General features: G+C 39.5%; 1 protein-coding gene across 2 annotated transcripts; it reads left to right on the forward strand.

Moving 5' to 3' along the window:
* The first annotated feature begins 1,014 nt into the window (after positions 1-1,014).
* Positions 1,015-13,600, forward strand: edn3b (endothelin 3b). 2 transcript variants are annotated; one of them, XR_008828585.1, is made up of 5 exons: positions 1,015-1,427; positions 1,529-1,745; positions 3,879-4,037; positions 5,133-5,293; positions 12,561-13,600. XR_008828585.1 is itself a non-coding variant. In XM_056384077.1 (4 exons), the coding sequence occupies exons 1-4, from the start codon at positions 1,358-1,360 to the stop codon at positions 5,185-5,187; spliced, it is 501 nt and encodes a 166-aa protein (XP_056240052.1). In that variant the 5' UTR covers positions 1,015-1,357; the 3' UTR covers positions 5,188-10,973. The 2 variants fall into 2 exon arrangements, 1 of the variants encoding a protein (XP_056240052.1); XM_056384077.1 differs by lacking the exon at positions 12,561-13,600 and having other exon boundaries at positions 5,133-10,973.
* Positions 13,601-18,158: the final 4,558 nt, after the last annotated feature.

Genomic DNA, 18,158 nt, shown 5'->3' on the forward strand with positions numbered 1-18,158 from the left:
CGACCGAGGAACAGGCAGGATGTTGGTGGGGCCAGGCTGACTCAGGAATAGACAGGGGATTGGCAGGGGGAAACTTGGAGTGTGGTGCTGGGCAGCTGAGTCTCCCAAATATGTCAGGAGGCCTTCCATGAAACCCAGTGAACCTGAGCCTAATCGACTGGAGCGTAGGCAGAGATGCAGGCTTAAAGCTAGCCAACTGGAGTGCAGGTCGGAGGCTAGCCGACTTGAAGACAAGCTGGGAATCCACTAAGGTAACAAAAACCTTAGAGGACGTTTCCCAGGCCATAAACCTTCTATGCAAAGGGCTGGCATGGCGGAGCAGTTGTCAAGGCTGTTGTGTTGCACATCGTTTCTGATTCTGTAAGGCCGGCATGTTATCTAAAGTCACACAGTGGGGCTGCGTTGTTTCATTCAGTGTAAACAAGCAAAGGTGGCATGATAAGGGCAATGTAGCTGACTGTCTGTATAAAAGAGACTATAGCTGCCTCTGTGTGCTCCCTCCCAGGAACCCTTTTCCAGTAACCCTGGATGTATAGGAAGGTACAAGACAGAGAGGGGGAGGAGAAGGAGGCCAAAATAAACATGGCTGAGACAGTAAGAGTAGGAATGGTAGGTCCAGAGGAGAGAACAAGAGAGAGCCCAGAGACGAACCGTGACAATATTGTGAGTTGTGTTTGTGTGAGGTTCTGTAAGTTAATTACAATAACAAAAAGGGAGATACCTCAATCATACAGTTGGAATGTTATGCAGTATTTGAGTCAATTAATAAATGGCCCAAGGGCCCACACTGTTCACTGTGGCTGAATGATCTTTTACTGTCTGCAGCGAAGACAAATATCATATTTTGTCATGCATCAACAGGAACACAAGAGGAGTATCAGTGACACACACACACACACACACACACACACACACACACACACACACACACACAGGAGCCTATGTTGCTTAATCTGACAGAGGGGGTGTTAGGGGAGGCGTGGGCGTGTACCCGAGCCTCTCCAAAGCAGTGTATCTTTGATTTGGGCTTTTAGAAGGCGAAGTGACTTGGAGGAGCTCAGTTCCTCTCTTTGCTCCAGTGATCACCTTTGCTGCGGCTCGGGGGGCAATTTGTATTAAGGAAACTGCAGTTTCCTCTCACTTCAGCGTGCAAGTTACAGGACGGATTTATGACGCCATAAATATGAGAGGATCCACGCGACAAACCTCCTCCGCTCCGTTATTTGACGTCTGGACCATATGAGATGAGCCGCACATGGATCTACACTGAAGTTATTGGATTTTCACTCGCGGGAGATTAATTTGACAAATGCGCTGCATCCTCATCAGGCTATGATTATTTTTGGGAATATCTGACATGGCAAGGATAATATCCATCCTCGCGAAAATCATGCTTTTCAAAATACTAGGATTAATTCTCCTACAAGGTACGTCTGCAAGCTGCAAATTTAGCCTATAAGCTTCATCAATATTTTTGCAACTGCTAATTTGTGCATTTATTTATTTCTACCTTTTGTGTTACAATAAGGTGTCTTGACATCCGATGCCACGGTCAAATCAGAGGTCACCCCTGGGATTCTCCCAGACTCCAGCAGGGTGTTTGGCTCCGGGGGATCCTCCAGCACGCAGCTGTCTGAGGCAGCGGAGACAAAGTCCAGACCTAAGCGCTGCACCTGCTATTCCTACAAGGATAAAGAGTGCGTCTACTACTGCCACCTGGATATCATCTGGATCAACACCCCCGAGTAAGACCTGTTTGTTTCAATATTATAAGGTATCTATAATTCCACCCGGACGTGCTGCTATTGTGCAAACTCCAGGCTTGCACAATACCTCGTCCTTTGTCAGGGGATAGAGAGCACCAATTAAGACTATTTAAAAACCAGATTGGCATGCGGTTGGTTTGTGCAACTCAATGGGAGCACTGAAGCCAAGAAACTGTAGCAAGTCACGCCCGATAACTTCTCCCCCGAGGCGCCAGACGCAATCATAGTTCAAGTGATGGCAAGCCCAGCAGAAAGCAACGCGCCTTGCAAGGTGAAAAGCTGACTGTAGAGATGTGGCGGTTTAATGCCACTTATTGTCTCTCTCTCTCTCTCTCTCTCTCTCTCTCTCTCTCTCTCTCTCTCTCTCTCTCTCTCTCTCCAGTTACTCCTTTATAACCCTCTCATCCTCACAGTGGCCCAACATATGAGCCATGATACAAGTCCTGTGTAACATACCTCCCTGGCAAAATTGATTCAGAGACTGGAAATGAAGTCTGAGTGACAGCCCTGCATTGATGTCTTTATCAAAATGCTTCCTGCACCATGCAAAAGATTAGGTTGCATATATTCATTTGCATGCCTGTCTCCTGTGCTAAACTAAAATCCATGACAGAGCACGTACTGAATCCATGCTCTAATAAAACAAACAAATCCTCTATCAAAGCACTTACCAAACAAGCACAAAAGTGGATATTCTTATTAATCGTGGGCTTGAGTGAACATGTGATAATAGAAGCAGCTAGTCTCTGACGTGCAAAGCTAAAAGTCAGCATTGGTTGATTCTTAAAATGCTTTATTCATTCATTTGAGTTGTTGAAAGGGAGTTTTGTAGTTATGAAAATAGTTTTTGCTGCTTTCAGAAAGAAGCAAATAAATGAATAGAAATGACTTTAAATTCCCGCAGATTATATTAATTAACTTTTCCTTTGGTATAACACCTTGTGCTGTATGGACATGCAGGAAGGTAACATAAAGAAAGTATCATTATTTATAATAGTGGAAGTAATTTGACAGATTGGTTCTGGGACCGGTCATGTTCTGATCACCAAAAGTCAGGGGCCGGTTCTGGACAGAGGTAAGTTCTGTTGGCTCTGCAGGGGATGAGGGACCGTGTAAAATGAACATTACCAACCCGGCACGATTAGAGCAAGTGGCTGTTTTTTCACAATTTGCGGTTCCACAATGTATGTTCAACATGGCCTAGCATACTGCAGATTAGAAACAATACCTTAAAATATAATTTACAACATCCTCGATGTGTTGTGATCTTGTGTTGAGGAATGGTGTTTTGTTCTACCACCTCCGAGCTGCATATTAAAACCATTGGCAGGACAGTAGAGAAGCATTCTTTCTTCCTCTTTTATCTTCTGCCAAGACTGCTGTTGGCATTTCAGGTAAAAATCTCACTTTATTACTGCTTTGCAAGTTGGGACAAATTGACATAGTTTAAAGACCGAGGAGGATGATGACACATACAATAATTTTTAATATTAAGGCATCAAGTGTGTTTTGAACTTTGTGCGCTCACACTGCGGCGAGCAATTGCTCTGGGATAGAAGATAAACTCCAAAAGAATGATATGTTTCCTTTGAGCAAAAGGTTTCACATACAGAAAACACCCACAGCCTGAATGCTCCAGAGGAGCCACCCATTGCTTCTTGCTTACAATAGGTAGCCTCGAAGTGTCAGTGTGTGTATTTATGATTCCTTCTTCTTCTGTGACCTTTCCCCTGCACTACAGTCATAATTAAAGTATTTAACTCAGTGTGCCGTATTGTTTAAAGGGCAGGATTCCTCAAAGCCTTTTCTTCTAACATCAGATAACAGCCCCCAGCTGACATCAGTTCCAGACCCTTTTGTGATATATCAAAACACAGCAGCCACTTAACTCTGCACAGGTAAAAGGGTAATATGCCCTCAAGGTTAATCAGGTTTACAAAAAGAAGTATACTGTATGTAACAGCTGCCTTGAGGGCTATTAGAAGACTCTCGCTAAATATAACAATATCTAATACTGATATATTATTTTTCTCTGTATCCTCAAGAATGTGATTTATCACACATTTCTACTGTTACTGAGGAAAATGGCGTCTGTTTGTTTTAACTTCTTAGGCGCACTGTGCCCTATGGAATGTCGAGCTACCGAGGCCCTCAGCGTATCAGACGTGCTGCTGTCGGACCACCAGCTGAACCTGAGGGGGCAAAGACTCAGCGCTGCATTTGTGTTGTACTTGATGGAGATCCTCAGTGCCAGGATTTTTGTCTGTCGAGGTCAGTCTGATTCTTTCTGTGAAAGTGACATGGGATCCTTTTCGGTCTCAGTCAACTTGTCAAGCCAATATAAGTGAAGGGTGAAATGAATAGCTTTGACCTAATCTGATGAAAAGGCTTCTGTAAAACCAAGCACAGGCAGTTTTGGATTGCTACCAAATTTTAATAGTGAGACTTTGAGTGCTCTCAGATATGAATATAGATGAATATATGTGATTCAATTCTGCACTAATTAGTTGAGATTCAAAGAAAGAAACTTAAATGGTTAAAACTAATTGTTGGTTGAATATTTGTATGTACATTGTTGAACATTAATTGAACATTAGAATGTTCAATAAAGATCAGCGAAATGTTACAAATACAAACCCTCTGTAGGTTGACTATCTAAAATAAGAGTAACTAACTAAGTTTTAGCCAGTGGGTCATGTGTGTTTAGTCTTATGAGACAGAAGAGGTTATAAAAACAATGAGGTGTGAGTGAATTGTCTCTATTGTCTTTCATTCAAAGAGCAGAATTTTATCAAAAATGTATCTGAACATTGTAGTTGTAGTTAAAAATGCACATGTGACATCATTTTGTCTGCATGGTATTACACTCCTGCACTGAATCACTGCTGTGCCCTACGCTTTATCCTGACATACACCTCCCTAGCAGCGACACAGGCCGCAACAAGTGTGATTGGTCTGCTTGGTAGCATGTCTCCTCCATGTCTCACTCAGTTTAATGGCTGTACACACAACGTCCTCCGACATCTTCTCTCTTTTTTGTGCTGAAGCAATTTCAGTGACAGTAAAAGTTCAGCATTTATTTGCTCCAAATCCAACATCCGCTCAGTTTCAGTCGCCATTGTTTGAAGTATACCACACAGTGGCGCAGAAACCCGACTGGTTGCATTATGGGAAATGTAGGATCCAGTGTTTTTGGAGTTTCATCCATACTAGAGACTAAGAAATCAGGATACATCAGCCTCCCCTGCTTTGATTTTGGCCTGTCTCTTGTAAATCCTCTAACACTAGGCCTAAGGAAGTGCAATGCTCAATCACTGGATTTACCCTTTAATATGACTTTTTTAATGTGAAATGTTCTCTTCAAAGCCCTCTGCAGACAGAGCCAGGCAGGAGTCTCCACAGGGTCCCTGGCCCTGGATGACAGTTTGACAGCTCTCCATCTTCTGCTCTTCTCTTCTTGGGGGACTGGACTCTTCACTCCTTTGCGGGGCCCCTTCACTCTCCGTTTGGCACTCTTGCCGCCACAGGTACACTCACAGTCAAGGAAAGAACTTTGAAGCAAGTTCCATCAGGCCGAGTGGTTTCAAGAACTCTTCAGCAAATTCAGTTCAGATCCCTGGAGGCTATCCCCTTTTTGTTCCCTCCTAAGAGCAGCATGAGGATTACTTGCACCATAATGCAAAAATAATACAATAGCCAATGACTTTGCTTCTGTCAAGCTTGTGCAGACAAACCATTTGTATTCACACCTGGTTGCAGATTGTTGTGGACTACACTTGACTCTATTGTGCAAAACAACGAGATAAACTTGTATCAATGTATAAGAGACAACTACTACTTGTGCAAAAATATTGGAAGGCAATAAGTGCCACCAGAAACCATGGAAATCAGAGGCAAGGCGGGGTTTGTGATAGCTTGCCTTTAAAAATATCAAAACATGCAAACGAAAAAGCTTTTGGCCACTTGTGTTCTTGGGCCAACTGCTCTTTGGTTTATGAGACTATTTACAGTCCGTCTGGAAAGCAGTCACACTCTGATAGTTTTTTTTTTAGCGTATCAGTTCTTTCAGCAATAATATAGCGTGCTCTGTACAGCTGAGCTATCGGTGGTATTTGTTGGGCTTTTCCCTTACCTCCACTGACTAACTGTTGTTTTTCAGTTGAAAACATTTATCCGCAGTGAAATTTGTATTGAACCATCCCTTGCTGAGTGTAGAGTCTACTAAACCAACCAAAAACACAGTGAGTCCCACATACAGTGTCCCAATGCTCATTAGTGCACCAAATGTATGTTAATCTGCAGATGAAAATAGTCCCTAACAAATGCACTTTACTCCTGTTTCAGTGACATTTACGAAAAACTACAGTGCCCAGCTGTTCCTGGAAAATATTTAGCTTTTGCTAAAAATGAAACTATATAGAGTTTTTGTGACTCAGTTTTACAGATTTACATCTTCATTAGAAATGATCAGGCTTGGGGCTGAGTGCCACAGACAGGGTAGGGGCGATGGAAAGTACTGAGGCAGACATATCGTCGCTTTAGGTCTTGTAATGGACTTTATTCGCAACAATAAAAATACGGAATAATGCCAGACTTATCTTTCAAGTGAGAGATTTTTTTTTTTAAGTGTGGGGGGTGGGGTTGGTACCGTATTGCCCAAGGTCTCAACAGACTGCGGTTGAAGTGTGTCGAAATCCATGAAGCTATGCTACTAGAGTTCAATATGATACAATAACATGCAGTGCTCCACCATAGTCGGGCGACTGTGTTCCTTGCTTCTGGGGCCACATGTGCCTTCCCCTCGCAGTAATTGAATCCTTCCAGTTTCTCTCTCTTTTACCTCCACTGCTCTGTCTCCATCCACTTTGTCAAATAATTCCTTTGGCTGATGCTGAGCAAACATTATTCACTTACTTATCCTATTAAAATATTTGTTTCTTTTATCATTTTCTATCAATAGCACAAATATTCCTCCTGTCACAAGGAAGCTAACATATAATACAGACAAGCGTTTGTACTTTCTCTCTTTTTTGTCGGGCAGCATTTGGTCCCACCAAATCAACCGTTACCAAATTACCAAACTATGTGGTCTACTCTAGAAGTAGAGGTAGACAAGTATTTGTTAGCGCCTGCTGGTTTGTGGTCCATGTGGTTACGGTGCCCTGAGAGCATTTCCATTAAAAAGGAGCTTAATATGAGGAGGCATTTCAAGACAACACGCTCTGAGTTTGGCACAACTTCTCCACTGAGGCCTGAAACTTATACTGGGATTACACTTTTTTTTTTCTCTATTTATAATAACTTGCCCAGTGTCTTGCCAAGAATACATCACCACTTGTTTAGTAAAAGCATTCGTTGTTGTTAAAGGGGGACCTATTATGCTCATTTGCAACTTTATTTTTTATTCTGGGACTCCACAAGAGTAGCTTTGCACGATTCAAAGTTCAACCAATGTCCTTATTTATATCAAACTGCCTGTTATGCAGCCCCTCAGTTGAGCGTCTGACTGACACAGACAATATTGGCTTGGGCCTCCTTCAGATCCCACTCTCTCCTGTTTAACATCTGGAAGCCTGCCGAGGGGCTTATTACCTGCTTATTTTGTGGCATAACAGTAGATTTAGTCTTTCAGTCATGATCCGTGTATTACATTTTCTACATAATGCCCCTGTTAATAGTTGTACTTGTGGGAAATTTGATAAAGTGCAGACTGATGTAGAAAACTTCTGCTGTCAGGAAATACAAAAGATGATGTTGTCACCAAACAACTGTATACTAAACGTGCACCGCTGGTTATTTGTACGCTGGATCACATTTAATAATACTCAACAAGCAGACAATTTTAGGAGATTAAGTCTCGTCACTTGAGAAGTAGAAAGAACCATTGGAAACCTAGCGTTCAGACCAGTCTGATGCCAAGCTTTTGTTTACAGGGTTTACTTTTTATGTTTATCTCATTATTTGAAACTTTGGCCACATATATTATTGACATCTGACATGTAACATGATATATATGACAGGAAATACAGAAAAGTGTAATAGGTCCTCAGTTCGACAAAAGTACCACAAAAAGGATTTGAGCTGGTTATTGTTGCCTTTTTGCACACAGCAGCTTGGATCAGAACGTTGACATGAAAAATGCTCCATCCTAAGGAAACTCAGCTGTTCTGGTCCAAACAAACAAAACATGTCTATGACAGTTTCCTCTGCTGGTCAGTAGATGGTCAATTAATCAGCATTAAAAATCAAATATAATTTTAGAGGGCCACATTGTACACATGTAATAGATTAATTGTTGTTGTTTACTGAAATTATTACTTTATATAACATGAAAAGAGACCATGAAATGCTACCAGCACAATATAGTGATTCTGTAGCTTGAGTCAATAAATATTAGTGAACAGAGGCCATACAGTCGCCATTACTGGCTTGTGTGTTTGCATATGTGTGTGTGTGTGTGTGTGTGTGTGTGTGTGTGTGTGTGTGTTTGTGTGTGTGAATGGGCAGTAAAGAACGTGTCACCTCGTACAACGTGATGAATGAAAGAATGCAACATTCAAATCGGTGCACAAGAATCTTGCATACTTTCTAAAATCAATTTTTCTGTGAGAAATATAAGCATGTTTCTGGATGAAAGAATAATCAGAGTATCTGTAGTTTTGTTACAGAGACCAAGTTGTTCGCCAAGAACTCAAAAAGGACAATGATCATAACCATGATCTGACACATGGAGAAAAAATGTATGGTTTCAAATGACTCTTCCAACAAATAGTTGTGTTCTCACTTTGTACAGTATGTATAGTATGTATCTATGTACATTTAGAAATCTCATATTACTATATCTTTATACATCAACATATATATTATGGGATAATATAAAGGGAATACATGTGGAACTGGAAAAGGAGGACACCATAATCTAACTGTATAACAAAACATGTTGTCTGAAACTACGCTGTAAAGCTTGAATTGCTCAGACTTAACCACTAGTATTTATAATTCACTTTCCTCCTGCCTGTTACAGGCTGGTAATGGTGGTTTTACTACAGCAGTGGATTCTAGCTTTAAGAGAAAGTAAAAGGCAGAGAACTACTACTAGAGCTTCTTTTGACATCATCAGGCACTCATTTTGTTTTTATGTTCTTTTCATGAAAAAAGTTGTGACTATATTGTTACTTTCTTAAAAGCATTCATCTGTCTTCATCAGCTATATGTAGATACATCTAGTTTCACTCTTATACATGAGCTGTATTCCAAGTCGTGGAAATAAATGCCACTGTACGCCAATCACTGAGGTTTAATTGAAAAAAAAAAGAAACTGATGTTTCAAGCACCACAAGTGGTTAGGTTTCTGTTTGTCATCCCCAGACATAAAGTCAAACTTATTGTTTAATGTTAATTATCACTTTGTGTATTTGTACTATGTTCTTTGCATAAATAACATGGACATATTTATTCTTTCCTCTTGTGTAGAACGTATTTGCAATTTACAGGCCTCAGGTGGGATCCCAGCCAGACTGCATACAGTGAAATTAAGTACGCAGACCCAGCAGAGAAGAAATCTTTTATGGGAATATTTGAGCTTCTCTGGTCTGGGAAAAAAAAAGTGGTCCAATGTGGGAAGGTACTGTGTACAGCACAGCTGGATTAGCCTGGGGGTTTATTGTCTGTTGGGTGTTTACATGGTCAACTGCAGTGCTTAAACCCTCCATTTTCCCTAAATTCTTTGCTAGTGGCCATCTGAGTAGTATTCATGGGCTGAGTTGAATTTATGGTCGCCAACCATGCGGACCTACCCCACATTCCTTCGATGAGCTATGAAATGCGACCATATCCAGTTATAAGCTTGCTTTCAATTCTCAAGGCTACCTCTGGTGTGATTTCATATTTTTATTTCTCAAAGTGGGCCAGTGCATTGTACAGTATCTAATATATTTTGAGTGTCATCCTGTAAATTGTACACCAAAATTAAACTGAGCAACAATACCTGCATATTCTACTGTGGCTAAATAATTACATAATTAAATAATGATGATGATGATTTTTTTTTACCTTGCTATATGAGAGGATTACACAAAGCGATTTCCAGAAACTGACATAACTGTACAAAAGTATACAGAAACTGGTTGTGATCGTTTTCCTGTTATCCTGAGATCATGTCAATTATCTTGTTATCTTGAGATAAAGTTGTTTTTTCTTGATAAGATCATTTTCTCGTCAAATGGAGAAAACTAAATATAAACGCCTGAGACAATGGGTTAATTTTCTTGTTGAACGGAGAAAAGGTGTTTACGTTTTCTAAAGATAAGGAGAACATTATCATGTTATAACACAAAAATGACTTATGCAGAGATCACAAGGTAATTTAACTTGAGATAACAAACCTTAAATAAAAACTTTATCATGGTTCTTTATAAATTATACATGAGTTTTTTTTTTAGGTAAATCACAAAATAATATATTTCATGCAGTTGAGCTGCATTTCTGCATTTTTGCCCTTGTAAGACAGAACATGAGACCATCTGGACCCCTTGAAGCCCTAATACCTCCTATCATCCTGGAATGTTGTATTAAGTCTACCCCAAATAAGCCTACCCTGGAGCCTCAGTATAAACTTTCTGCACTGAGCATCAACAATATCACCCAGTTAGCAAGGACCTTATTCCCACAGTATACCCTGGGAAATATTTCTGTGCAGACATCCTGACCATGCGACAGCAGGTTCAGGGCCCCTACCATAGCTTATGTTGTTTGTGCTCAGGTTCAATAAATGAATAGACCTTTTGTCCCTGGTTACCCGCATCTGAAAGACAATCATGATTGCTCCGACCACACAAGCATTTCCAGACACGATATCATGCTGAGTTTTGTGTAGTGTGTATTCTGCTTGTAATTTGGGTTATTAAACATATAATGTTCCCAATAATCCATTCTAAAGGCATGGTATTATACTTGGCTTATAGTACATGATATTCTTTATTTGGTGCATGAAAGAGATGCCAAAAAAAAAAAATCAAGTCTAAATATGAAATCATTTAAATTTTTCTCAAATGTCTGATAGCTGTTTCTGATTAGAATATTGCTTCAGATTCCATCATAATATTTGTAATAATTTTGTAATGTTTTTGTTTTTCAATGTATACAGAGATAAATGTAATTAGGATGTGAAGATGCATTAAAGTCTCTTATCTTTTGGTTATAACATAATCAGCATCTGAACTTTTTTATTTAAGCAACTTGCATATTAATGATATATGAAGTGTGCAGCCCTGCTTTTCCTTTAGTGTAATTTCACATTAATGCGATATCTTTCCTTTAATAGTTTTCTTTTTCTCATTTTGTAATGAATACTGTAGTTAGTACTCAACCTCCAACCTGACGTTGGTAAACAGAAAAGGCCTGCACCACATCTTTAAGCCGACCTCAGAGAGACTGCAGGTTTGCAGCCAAAGTGTAGCCCAGTGGAAACCGATCCTGTTATTTACGACAAGCTGCACTACTGAACCACGTGGCTGATACGGATGATTAAAAAGGCCTGCTGAGTTGTGTCTGAGTCAAGCATTTTAATGCCTCTGCGCAGGCGACAGCCATGGCCGGTTTTCAGGTTGTCCATCTGTCTGTCCGTCCGTCCATATATCTGTCCATTCCACTTTCGTGAACACACTGTCTCAATATTTCTTCTAATTTGGTACAAACATTCGCTTGGACTCAAGAATGACCTGATTAGGTTTTAATGGTCAGTGGTCAAAGGTCAAATGTCAATATTATGATGACTGGGAGAGAAATCTTCACCCAGGCTGGATAAGTTCAGATCCTCCCGTACATGATTTCCAGACTCAATTAAACACAAGCATTCTGAGCTCAATGTGATGTACGTTTTATTACAAAAAAACCAAAACACAGCAAGAAAATCAATTTGAATTTCAGGCCTGGGAGTAAACTGAATTGTCTCTTTTGTGCATCAACCTTTATAAGCTTGCTGACTCTACCTGCAGTGGGCACTATCTGGGCTCCCACTCATCACTATGCCAAACTGATGTACGTAGACACCACTGATTTTGAAGTTCACCCTCCACTCAAGGATGAACTCATTACAATTTGGTGGTCAAAGGTCAAGGTCACTGTGACCTCACAAAGTATGCTAATTATGACAGAATTCAAGGAGAGGATAAAATGATGAAGTGATGTATCCAAATCATTCAAGAACAATTTTAAGGCCAATTCTTTTTAATTAGTTTAAGTTTCCCCTCAGAGAAAACAGTCGCATGATTAAATTCCCTTGGACTTACCCCAAGCCAACAAACTTGTTTTAAATTCCTTTCATTGGTTGCCTGTCAATTTCCATATTGACTTTAAAATTCTTTTACTGGTTTTTGAAGCACTTCATCAACATAGGATTAAAACAGGATGGTAAAGACGGATTAAAACCTTTGGTGAGGCAGCTTTTAGCTTTTATACTCCAAGCCAGTAGAACAGCCTGAGGACCTGAGAGAAGCTGGAAGTGTTGAACTATTTACATGTAAACTTAAAGCCTACCTCTTCAGCCTGGCTTTTAATCAAGGGTTTATAGACATTACTCACTTTATTTTATTCACTTAAATGTGGAAATTGTATTCTGTTATTTTATCATAATTATTATTATGTATTTTTTCATGACTTTTATCATTTAAAAAAATATATATTCTTACCCAATTTCTAATCCAGTTTTTATTCTAACTCTATTTTATTATTATTATTATTATTATTATTATTATCATCATCATATCTTTTAAAACCTCCTTTATTGTATTTCAGCCATCTGTGAAGCTCTTTGAACTGCACTCACCTGTATGAAAAATTGGATTGATTGACACAGGCATGGGAGAAGAGCGACAGTGCTAACCACTGCTGCACCGTGCTGCCTGAAAGCTATGGTATCTACTATGACACACCTTGCATGTTAAACACTGAGTGAACATTATCTGCAGGCACCCAGCTGGCCATCAACGCCGCTCGATAGTGATATTTGGTTGAATGTAGTCCAGCGTCTTTCTGACATTGTCCAGTGCCTGCTGGGTTTCCTTTTGTCAGTAATTTCATCTATTCACATATGCTGTCGGAATGAAATGTTGCTTTAATTAACATGTATCAAATGCAAATTATTCAGCAATTATATAAAAGGGATTTTCCTGTAATGAGTTTTATAGATTGACAGTTATGAATTTTATATGTGGCAAAAAAGTAATTAGACTACTTCAGATTTCACATTCAATAACTGAGCAATAACTGTAATAATGCATGAAATGTTATAGGTGCAGTAGATGCTTAATATTTACTAAATAATATCACAGTATTCTTGGGGCCTCGTGGACCATCCATGACATTTCAAAACATGATGCTTTTAATTATTGCCACATGGTACACACTAACGTGGGACAGGGGACACAAACTCATTTACTCATAAGCTGTATATTAAAACAGTGTAATGTAAGTGGGAAATGTAAGTGTTGCATATGTGACCTCCTTTTAATCTTTAACTATTTGCTTGTTCTTGCTTTTATTTCTGTTTTTATTGCCTTTTAAATACAATTTGTAATTATAATTTGTTACAATGTTATCTTAATGTCTTCATGTTTTTAATTAATCTATGCCTCTATAAATTCCCTTGTTTTTATTGCCTTTTTATGCAATTTTGCCGTCTTGTTGATGTCTTTTTAATGTATTTCTATGTTTGTGTAAAGCACTTGGAATTACATTGTGTCTGAATGTTGCAATATAAATAAACATGCCTATCCTTTCCTTCAAATACTTCCTTTCACATTCACTTACAATTATCTTTGTTTATTTTACAGCAGCATTAATCAATTTTGGCCACTTGCAGGCAGAACAACTTCAAAACAAGCTAAGACACACATTCTCTACGTGTTATCACCTTATACTTTTTTTTTTTTATGGCTGAACATGTTTGAAAACAATTGCCTGTTTACACATAGGAGGCACAGAGCAATATAGCATTCATTTTTTGTTGCTTTTCTGGCGCAACACAACACATGAACTACACTAATTTCAACAAGGACTGGCTAATTTTCCCACAAAACGTATGCCATCAGAATACTTTAAGAGTTATACACACAGGGCCTTTAAAGCCGCTGTTTTTTTGTTTTTACTATTTTCGTTCACTCTCATTGCTTTCATAGTGTTGTAAAAGCGGTCCCAGTCTTTTGTTGCAAAATTAGCAACTACTTGGTGAACATAGAGGAACATTTAGCAGATAAAGAGCCAGATATTTCTGACCAAAAACAGAGCTTAAAGAAGAGTGAATATTGGACTTACATTTTGCTGGTGGCCAGAAACAAACCTCACCATATGAACTTAAATGATGAAAATATTTCATAATTGTATTCACAGCCTGTTTCTGCCCCCAAGATGCCAAAAAATATGTTATTGCAAAGTCCATAAAAAGTATTGTGTTTGATACTTTCCCTGAGTGATCAAAAGCATTGATGTGTCTTTTCCACCTGACTAATGGTGACCATGTAGGAAAAAACAGGTCTTCCCCTTTGTTCTAAAGGAATGCATTTATCAATGACCCCACTTACCCTAAGAGCTGCTCTGGAGTCTGAAACTCAGACATGACTTGACAACTTCAGTTCGGGCCTCGTTGGCGCCAGAGCAGCAACAGAGATCTTGTTCCTCCTCAAATCCGCAGTTCTTGCCAATAATGAGGTGACATTCATTATTACCAGCTGCTGAAGCTACGGTAGGCTACCTCACTTGGTATCAACTCATGAAGGGGAACAATATGGGTGGGTTCATCTCGAGGCGACAAGCTCCTTAAAGGCCTGTAATTAAACGTAAACGACAACACACTGCACCGGACATATGCAATACAGTATCAACTACTAGAGAACCCTCATTGAAACCTACAGGACACATACTCAAATGCAAACTTCCTGGCCTCTGAGGATGAGGAAGTTAGTTTGAAGGAGTTCAAAAAATATGTTTTGCCGCCTGGAGGCATGAATTTGTAGAATTCTTCACCACAAAGGTAAATCATACAGGGCAAAGTCTTTCACAACGTTTGACTTCTTAAGAAGCTGAGAGTTGACTCTCACGACAAGGAACGGAGTAACATGCAAACACTGGTTCATTCAAGTGTGGAATGTGAGAAATGTTCCTATTTGAACTGTTCACACTCAATAACCTTAACTTTCAACTGTTGGTTTATCGACATGATCGTAAACAAACAAATTAAGCGTTTTATGTTTCGGTATTTACCTCGTGAGCTAATTGCATCTTTTTATCTTTTAATTCTCGGTCATACTGGAAAGCCACCTGCAAAAAATTTAAAATAGGCTCTTGGAACTTGAAGAGCCGACAGTTTTGAAATAGTGATTTAAAGGCCCCCCAAAATTTTTGAACAGTTTTGTGTGTGTCACATTAAAGTTTTCTGTATTTTTCTTCTTCTCTTTGTGCTTGTGTCACTGGTTTGAAGTGGGCGGGGCTCAGTTAGGAAAGGGTCGTGTCAGATACTTGAGTGCACCAATCAGGATTTAGAAACACTGGGATCAGAGTCTGATGACAGTGGATTGATTGTTACTGTCACTGCCAAATCTGATCAACCCACAAACCCAGTCAGTCCACATGAAGCAGATTAGCTATATTGACAACCTGTCACCGCTGCTGTGATATGATAGACCATCACCCGCTTGCTTTTCAACATGAGCACCCTTATACTTTGTATGGATGAGTCAATGTACAAAATAGACTTCGGGTTCTTGCCTGTTATGTGATGGTTTGGGAGGGGCGAGTTAGGGAGGGTCCGGCTGAATCAAACCTTTAAGTGCAAACAGACCGAAAGCAGCTCAATTTGAGCAGAAAACCTGCTTGTACACACAATATGAATTGCGCTCGAAAAATCGCAGGTATGAACAAAATCCATCATATATCAACAAATGTCTATGTGATTATGTGGACAGAACAGGGCACAGTTATTCTTTAAGGTCAAGCTTCCACGTGCCTTACAAGAATGTTACAGTCAGGTGTGGGATGAGTTTGTTAATAAGTATAGGAGGAAGAGGAAAATCCATCCACGTGCTGCTGCTTATCCTTTGGGGGTTGCTGGAGGTGGGGGCTGGGGTCAAACAGGGAAAACCAAGGACTGGTTGCCAGGGCTGACATAGACAGACGAGCATCCATTCACACTCATTCACACCTACAGGGCATTTTAGAGTCTCCAACTGCGGGAGGACACCAGAGTACCAGGAATAAACCCACGCAGGGAGGGGGAGAGCCCAGAACCTTCTTGGTAACCACTGCACCACCGTGTTGCCCAGGAAGAGGAAAATATAGGAGGAGGATATCAATTACTGTTGCATAGAAGACTACGGCTTGAGATGGGGAATCACACTGTAGGCACTGTAGGCAGCAGGATAACTAATGTCTTTGTCTTTGTTTTTTTTAACCCTCTCCATCACGGCAATGAGAACGTTTTTTAGTTCACCTGGGGCTGTAAACAAGCTGGGGCAATTTAGAAAGCATCTTATTAAAGTACATACAAAAAAAACAAACTCACCCGTTAAAGACAAAAACATAGTGTACAAGAGGAAAGGAAAACATGAGCTGATGACATGGTTGTGTTCGAGGGAACAGTGCGTACATCAGTGACTGCTTTGATGGACCAGTCCCAAAAAATGGAAATATTCTTTCTTCATGTGCATGTTTTGTCTCTGTCACCTTTGTTTCTTCGTTTACAAATTAAGTCATCTGCTTGACAACCTTGACAACCTCCCTGTACCAAAATTATTTACAAAATAGTAGCTTACACAACAGAATAAAGTTGTAAATTGAGCATATAAAAAGTGAAAACATGTTTCTTAGCTGCAGTAAAAAAGGTTAAATGTTTGTACTTGTACCAATCAGGCTGTTTTGGATGATGATTACATTCTCATATATCTGAACAGGCCTGTCTGTTGAAGCCGAGCTCGATGATATGCCCACAGGGAACTGCTGTAGTGTACCAGTGCATGTTGTAGCACCACACCTGCTGCGAGTACATGTAATTATGTGTGAGGATTCCGCAAAGAATTTAATAGCATTAATTAACGATTTGTTGGCCTTTGGGGCTTGATTAATGTTTCCCTATAACAGCTCTATTTCTGCAACATGACATCTGGTGTACCAGATGTCATGTTGCACAGTACCAATCTACAGTACTAATCAAGTTTTGAGGAGAAAAAAAAAAAAGTGTCCTTTGTTCCACTTCACTTCAGCGGGAACTTTCACAATTCTGATGTAATTTCATACATGATCCCCATTTTCATTCCACTGTGGTGAAGACCATTTGACAATTTTGTGGAAGAAAGTTAACAGCTATAATGGGAGAGAAACACTTTATTTTTTCTCTTCGTTCCTGGAATTGAAGCCAGAAGTGGTGGGGTGGTTGCAGGCCAAGGAGACACTGATGGAACGTATGTGTAAAAACACCTTGGGAACAATATGTGCTATGTGGACTGTACTTTTCCCCACTGGGTTTATTTCTGCTTTCTGGAACATTGAGGGTTTGGGATGCGTCTTTTACTTTCATGCATCTGATTGATCTCATAGCTGCAGACTGATGTTATCAATCTTTTTTTCTGGCAGTTATTCATCAGTTGGAAACTGTTTAAGCTGTTGGCTGCATTATTGTCTCCAGTTTTAAATGTATATGTGTATGTTTGTATGCTGTGCATGTGTGCGTATATGTACTGTGTCTATCAATTTATTAGTGGTTGTCTTCTTTCTTCATTATTTTTCATTTTTACAACTTGCAACTTTTTTACAACTTTATCTTATTTTTTTTTAAATTTATTTTTACAACTTTTACAACTTTTACAACCAAAAGAAAATCAACCAGTCCAGGCAGATTTTGCGAAACACAATGGGAAACTCTTATTTATTACTTTTATCTATTTGTTAGTGCATGGAAATATTCTAAGGTGATGAGCTTATCTCCTTATTGTTTGGATTTCCTTTTTTGTCAGAATTTATATTGGCAACCTTGTACAAGCCTCAAGGACACATTTTACTGTCAGATTGATGAGGTGATTCAGTTTAACTGCTCAGTAAATTAGTTCACACCTGTCAAGATTATTGACAGATTTAAACATGTACCTTCCAAACTGGTATTCTGTGCGAGAAATAAAAACACACCAAAACCATAAAATATCCTATGTCACAGCTGTCACTATGTACAAATTAGACTAACACAATATACGTAGGTGCTTTCACACATGCACTGACACCCTGAACCTTTCCTGGAGACGCTGTATGTGTGAGCACAAATGTTCCAGTGAGTTGGGCCTGGTATTAAACAGACTTTACCTTTGCCAGCTCCCCAGTATAAAGTGTGCATGTTGTCTGATTGAGCCGGTG

The sequence above is a fragment of the Seriola aureovittata genome, chromosome 9 (assembly GCF_021018895.1).
Source record: "Seriola aureovittata isolate HTS-2021-v1 ecotype China chromosome 9, ASM2101889v1, whole genome shotgun sequence".
Classification (NCBI taxonomy): Eukaryota; Metazoa; Chordata; class Actinopteri; order Carangiformes; family Carangidae; genus Seriola; species Seriola aureovittata.

Bases quoted from the DNA above. Each gene is read 5' to 3' on its own strand.
- edn3b (XM_056384077.1), top strand. From the start codon at position 1,358: ATGGCAAGGATAATATCCATCCTCGCGAAAATCATGCTTTTCAAAATA. The intron at 1,428-1,528 runs GTACGTCTGCAA...TGTTACAATAAG, and splicing joins AGGATTAATTCTCCTACAAG to GTGTCTTGACATCCGATGCC. The intron at 1,746-3,878 runs GTAAGACCTGTT...TTAACTTCTTAG, and splicing joins ATCTGGATCAACACCCCCGA to GCGCACTGTGCCCTATGGAA.